The following is a 6606-nucleotide window of genomic DNA, read 5'->3' as shown; positions in this document are numbered from 1 at the left end:
TTCTGTATTTGTTTTGACAAATTCAATCATACATACATAATTTTTGGTATAATTTTGTGTTGGAATAATGAACAAATGGACAAGAAATAATTATCACACAAAATAACGTATGGGACATGGTCTGTTTAAAAGAAAATACATGACATCAAATGAACAAATAATAATTGAGACAACAGCTTTTTGTGGCACATGTGCCATTAAAAATCAATAGCCACACTTTTATTGCATCACTAAAGATGCTTGCCTCTCTCCTTGGGTTGCTCTGGAGTTCAACACAATTTGCCTTAATCAGGCAATCAATCGCTATTAGATCTCTGTGCCACGCCAGCACACAGCAGGCAGATGTGGCCCCCAGCTAAAACTACAATCCCTAAATTGGGGCAGACATTCACTTGTGTGAGCCGTGTGACTCAGTGGAAGATGAGGGGGATTGCCAGACCCAGCAGAGCAACATCCTTCCTTTATTTGTCGACAAGGGGGTGGCACTCAGCTGCTCCGATGAAATGTCTTTTCACAAGAAATTACAATGAAAACATTCAGCTGTCTCTGAAACTATTTTTGGATTCGCACACAATTGAGTCAGACCATCAAAATTTGTCAGGTTGCACATTCATAATTTTCTGCAAAGTAATGAATAAAATATGTGTGTCTAACCCGTATGTATTAGAAAGGATGGCATGCAGTGATATTGCTAAAAAATATTGCATACCACAAACAAGTCCCTGTAGCCAGACAAGTCATACACACTCACACTGTAAAGAAACACACACACATGTGTGCGAGCATACGCACAGACACACACACAACTCTATTTGGCTCCATTGTTCAAATGGCATAAAAGATTGAATGAGCCGATTTGGCACAAGAGGAGAATAATCAGAGCATTACTGTGCCCCTTAGAGATCCTTTATTGAATGCATAACAATGAGGCTTGATTGGAATTGATAACGCTTTGAAGGCTAGGTTGCTCCTTTCCACTCACTAATTTGTTCTAGAGCAACCTTTGACATGCATGGAATTGCCAATGGCTGACAAGGTAATTAGCCAACTGTTGAGAGGGGTCAAAATATGTGTGTTCATACTAAAAGAGTAGACATATTTTCTGATTGATTGAATGCTGAGGGACAGTGCCATTTTAAAATACTGCATCTCTCAGTTCTCATTTACAGTAGCAGTCTGGTAAATTCACAGAAGCAGGATGTATCTATGCCTATATGTAGCAGCATGATGTCATTTATGTTCCGCTTTCAGAAGAAATGACTGAGCTATGCAATCCACTATGTGTGTGTGTGTGTGCACGGCGAACGGTGTGATATCCCTGTATCAACACAGAGTCAGCATGAAGAAGTGCCGCGGATGTGAAAGTGCTGCTGACCTCGTCCATTTTTCTTCCAGTGCCATCAAGGCCACCATGCTGCAATGCTTCGCGCTGCGTTCAATTGTGCAGAGTAAAGGTGTGGAATCAAGGCTCCTCCAGGCCACCAGCCCTCGGACACCTGCACTTATGAGTCAACCGGCGTGTCAGCGCAGCGGCCAACATGCATCATACAGCAGCCTCACAGACGCCCGGAAAACAACGTTATCTTTCCACACTTAAACAATGCAGCTCTGAGAATATATTGGCCATGCACTGCACAGTGACCTCGATCGGGACATTTCTCTTTTGACTTCATGTTCAAAAACAGGCATACAGCCCAGGAGAAATTTGCTGCACACATAGTTCTCAGGGGTTCAGATTGGTTTTATGAAATATGAAACATGATATTGTTTGATTGAATGCACCAAGTCCTAATTGGATTCCCTCTAACGCCTCCTCCCCTCCCTGCCTAGACAAGTACTGATGAGAGATAACCGCTTCTGCATTAATCAAAGAGATGGAGCATTTTGATCCCACTCGCAATTAAATTAGATTACGTAAACTTAACAATTTGTCGAGAATGCGATATGAATTATCAACAGGTCATCCAGCTTGATCTTTTGCCCAATTTTGTCACAGCAAACAACTTGAAAAATTGCACAGTGAATCTCATTCCCTGGAGAGAATTAAAAAAAAAAAAAAAACAAGATCATTTTCATTCTATGTTGTTATGTTTCTTCATTGCTGTGAGGTAAATGGAGTATATAAAGTCTTGGTTTCATTGTGTCACTATACAATAACAGTACAATAAAAACCAGTCTGTACTTCATCTTCATTTTGTTGCACTTTCTTTTGCTGCATTCATTTCAATTAATCAGATGGTCTCCAACTATTATAGAAAATGTATGATTACATGTGCAACTCAATGAGAAGACTGTGAAAATGACAGTCATTCATGCCGTTACAGCATAATTTACATTGTGTGTCATGAGAACTCTCAGTGAGCACTTTGAAAAACTATTCAGCCCTCTCTCTTCCTGAGTGTGCTGAGCCCTAAGTCAGATGTGATAGTGCCTCCTGTTTGTTCAGGATTACAATAGACTCTCTGGAGCGGATGGTTTGATTTGTAGAAGGAGGGGAGCAGCATTGCTCTCATCACACACTCCCCTGCACCTCAAAACACCAATAACTTGGAAAACATCAGATTGCCCAGGAGGAGGTGAAGCAAAAGTCAGCCGTTGTTTATTATTTGGAGAGGGAATAAGTATTTGCTAGTCTAACCGAACTAAAATATCTGTGAGCCACAGATTAAATCTATTCCATAGAGGTATCTCTTGATAGTTAATTAGGTGTCAGCAGCACAACTGAGGTAATTTAACCTTCATCAAGCTGTATCACATGAGAAGATAATGTAAGGGAATTATTCATTGCATATTTTAGAAGAACATGAAAAAAGGCTTTACTTACAGATTCTACGCTTAAGTGAAGATGAATGAATAGAATGCAAAATTTAAAATTCCATACTGAGCGGGACATTTGTGAAACAGAGTAGGCTTATTAGACAGCTCCAAGGGAGTCACACGCGCACACACAGAGAGAGAAAGAGAGAGAGAGAGAGAGAGAGAGAGAGAGAGAGAGAGAGAGAGAGAGAGAGAGAGAGAGCGAAAGAGAGTCTTTTTTTGAGCATTACACGCCAATCAATTGACAGTTAATAATCCTTAAGATCAAACGTGTAGTAAACAATTATCTGAGGGCAATGTGATCAAAGTCTCCCATCTACTGATCAATAGAGCCTACTCTCTTTCTCTCTGTGCTGGTTGAGAGGCATCAAACTGAAACCTGAATTACTGAAATCCATGACAGTCGGAGAACACTTTCTATAATGGAGTCTGTAGTTGATAAGAATATCAAGAAAATTGAATGACACATAGAATTAGACATACATACATACACATATACATACAATCAGTATAAGATTTAGTGATTGTATGTATGTATGTATGTATGTATGTATGTATGTATGTATGTATGTATGTGTGTATGTATGTATGTATGTATGTATGTATGTGTGTATGTACTGTATGTATGCATGTATGTATGTATGTATGTATGTATGTATGTATGTATGTGTGTATGTACTGTATGTATGCATGTATGTATGTGTGTATGTATGTCAGATATACTGTATATTTTAATCAGAAATAGTCCACTACCAAATAATAACCTGATGATGATACACTATCAGACCATCCACAGTTACTGTAATGTAACCTACAGTGTAGGCTACGTTATGATGAGGTTTAGATCATTTGTATGATATTCAGATACAGTAATGGCTCTTTTGATGATTTAGCTCTCTTTACTCTGTATTCCTATTTGAATGTCAGGCGAGAGCCTCATATAAATCAAGTGTATGGGCAGAAAGGCAAGCCTAAGTGAAACCAAACAACAAGCAAATCACACATTGTGTGATTTCTCAAGTGTAGAGAATTACTGTAGAGTGTAGAAGCAGTCTGAAATGGTACAACCTTATCTTATTGTGTAAGATAGTAATAACAAAGAGCTATTGTAGTGGAGCGTAAAGCCACCTAAACTCATTCTATCCACCTTTTTATTTTCAGAATAGAGTTTACCCACCTTTATAGCCTAACATAACTTCACACACATCATTGTAAGTAGTTTTAAACTAATATATAATATTTACCACTACATCCCTCACGAAAAATAACAATAGTAACCCTATAATACATTTCAGAAGGACAATATTGGCTACAAATATCACAGCCACCTTTTAAAATTCCATACATAGGTCCAAGATTATACCACAGTGAATCGTTTAAAAAAAAATGCCATAACGTACGATAAGGTCACTCTAAACTCAGCATTGAGTACCACAGACACAAAGGAGAATATTATGGGAATACTATAGTGCTCTTTTGCTTGGGATGATCAACTTCGGATGATAAAAGAGGAGATCCGCTTCATCCCAACAGTGAAATTGGCTCTGTGACCAGTAGGGAGAGACAGTGAGATGGGCGGTTATAGCCTAGTGGCCGCTTTTTTTTTTTTTTTGTTTGTGTTGGACTGGATGGGAGGGAGCAGCAGCCTCAGTACCAGGCAGTGCTCTCTCTCTCAGTACTGAGTGCAGACTCCGACTGGATAGATAGAGGAGGAGGCTGCTGCTGCTACATGCCGCCGCCGCTGCTGCCTTTGTCGTAGAGGGACCTTTCTTCACCGCAACCACACTTGAGGCAGACGGATATTTTTCTTTTATCGCGGATTCCGAGGGGGGAAATTAAAACAGTCACGGGCGTACCCATGTACTTACTACACGAGGGCAGGGGTCTGCTTCTGCTGGCGGTCTTGGCAGGACTGCAGGTAAATGTATTTTGTCGGCTGTTTTCAGCGGAGTTACACCGGACAGTTCGGGGGTGCTTGTTGTTCTGTGGCGATGCTGCTGCCCGTTGAGTTACGACTCCGCGCGAGCCTGTCCAGCCGTTAGCCTTGTATCATGCTACACTTTACACGTTAAATCGTATTAGCACGCAGTTTGGGAATCAACCTATGCGATGTGTGTGCGCCCAAATTTACGATTTAACGGGTCTAGCAGCACCGGGTAGATATATTGTTCTGTTTTATACTGACGAGATGCTGTGTTGTAAAAAACTACGGAAAACATTTTGAATTTGAGCGTTTTCGATCTCAGTGAATCTCTTTTTTTTGTAACGACTGGCGTAGCTGTTAGCCTAATTAAAGAGTTCATACCGCTGAAGCTATATTGTCTGGAAGTTGAGCGATATAGGCCGACGTTAACACAGTAACGTTACTCATCGGTTATATTTAGTTTAGGTTTGTTAATATTTATGTAGATTGCTTCAACACGTCCCCTGTCTGCTGGGGCTCTCTTGTAAAAGCCATTATGAACAGCCACGGGAAGTAGCCTACTCTTAAAATATTTTAGTAATAGGTTACATGTAACTAAAAGGAACAATGCTGAGTTAACGATTGTTGTCGACCCCTAAGGATGGAAATTGTCTCGGTGGTATACAAGGCTTTTGAAGCACAATTCATTACCTACAAATTGTCCTGATTTATTTTCCTGGCTGCACTAGGTTTAAATTGTGTAGCTTTACAGCTTATAATTTACAAGTCCCCCGTTCCCTCAGCAACGTGTTTTAAGATGGATTCTCCAAAGAGTAGCAGTCACTCAGCAAATAATAGACATTTTGGCAATTCAAATAAAATTAAATCTGGAGCTGTTGCGCTGGATCGGCTCATATGTTAACACAGTGTCCAAAATATGTGCATTGTGGTGCCGTTGTTGTAACGTGCTTGAAAACCAACTCTGCTCCTCCCCCCCTCTCAGAGCATTTTTTCCATTTAAATTCCACTGATTAAGAATGGCAAGTGGCACGGATACCCACAATGCTCTTTTTCAGCGGGACTCCTCTCCTTTTACATTCTTTTGAGGGTGCATGCAAAGAAATAGGGCTAGGCCTCTGCTCTGGGAGGTGGGTTAATGCTGATGCTGTGTGTTTGAGGAGATTTAGCACATGCTTCTACTGAATCAGTTAATCTAGTCCATCTCTGCTTCAGAGTAGTTTGTCCCATTATTTACTCCTGAATTAAATTTATTATGCTGGTTACTTTGATTTTAAGATCTAATTTCTAATTTTAAGGCTTTTTGGACACACCAGTCCCAATGATTCCCAATGGATGGATGTTTTTGTTTCTCTGCAGTTTCCCTATGATTCCCTGATATGTTCAGTGTTGAAATCTTAAGCACGCAATTTCCCTTTACAAACACTAGATAAAGCATAGTCATAGCTAAGTACTTCCTTCAGACAGACTGTTTTATATGCTTGATTATTCAGCCATTCGCACACAAAAGGTTTTATTGCCACAACAGTGGATCGTTAGTATTTTCTTTATTTCCTTGTTCCTGTAGGCTACTTCAAAGTGGAGTGTTTGTCCAGAGTAGTGTAGTGATCACAGGGGCCGGCCGGGGGCATTGGCTATAACCCTAGCTCGGGCCTGGGCCCCTCCGGGGGACAAATGGAGCTTGTTCTTGCCTAGCCATGCTTTTTGGCTAATGCTTAACCCTTTTGGCCTCATTATCCTAATTGCGGTTCCTGCTATAAAAACAACAGATGCTTTTGTACAACTGTGGGGACTTCAGAACGTGACCGAGAGGTTTCTAGATGTATCAGACTGCATTTTTGAGGGGTGATTTATGACTCATTCTCGCC

General features: G+C 40.5%; 1 protein-coding gene across 1 annotated transcript in view; it reads left to right on the top strand.

Annotated features, from left to right (window-relative positions):
• Positions 1 to 4534: 4534 nt before the first annotated feature.
• Positions 4535 to 6606, top strand: part of LOC139650165 (cadherin-2-like) — a gene marked incomplete at its 3' end in the record, with an annotated part of 51296 nt that continues 49224 nt past the window's right edge. Inside the window, exon 1 of the mRNA XM_071526736.1 lies at positions 4535 to 4735. Coding sequence (XP_071382837.1) covers positions 4676 to 4735 — 60 coding nt within the window. The remainder of the gene's footprint in view (positions 4736 to 6606) is intronic.

The sequence above is a fragment of the Centroberyx affinis genome, unplaced genomic scaffold (assembly GCF_046629955.1).
Source record: "Centroberyx affinis isolate AG114_WGS23_722 - 3 ecotype Tasmania unplaced genomic scaffold, CSIRO-AGI_Caff_v1 ptg001449l_1, whole genome shotgun sequence".
Classification (NCBI taxonomy): Eukaryota; Metazoa; Chordata; class Actinopteri; order Beryciformes; family Berycidae; genus Centroberyx; species Centroberyx affinis.
The sequence above is the reverse complement of the archived record's forward strand: the minus strand, read 5'-3'. Positions and strand labels throughout refer to the sequence as shown.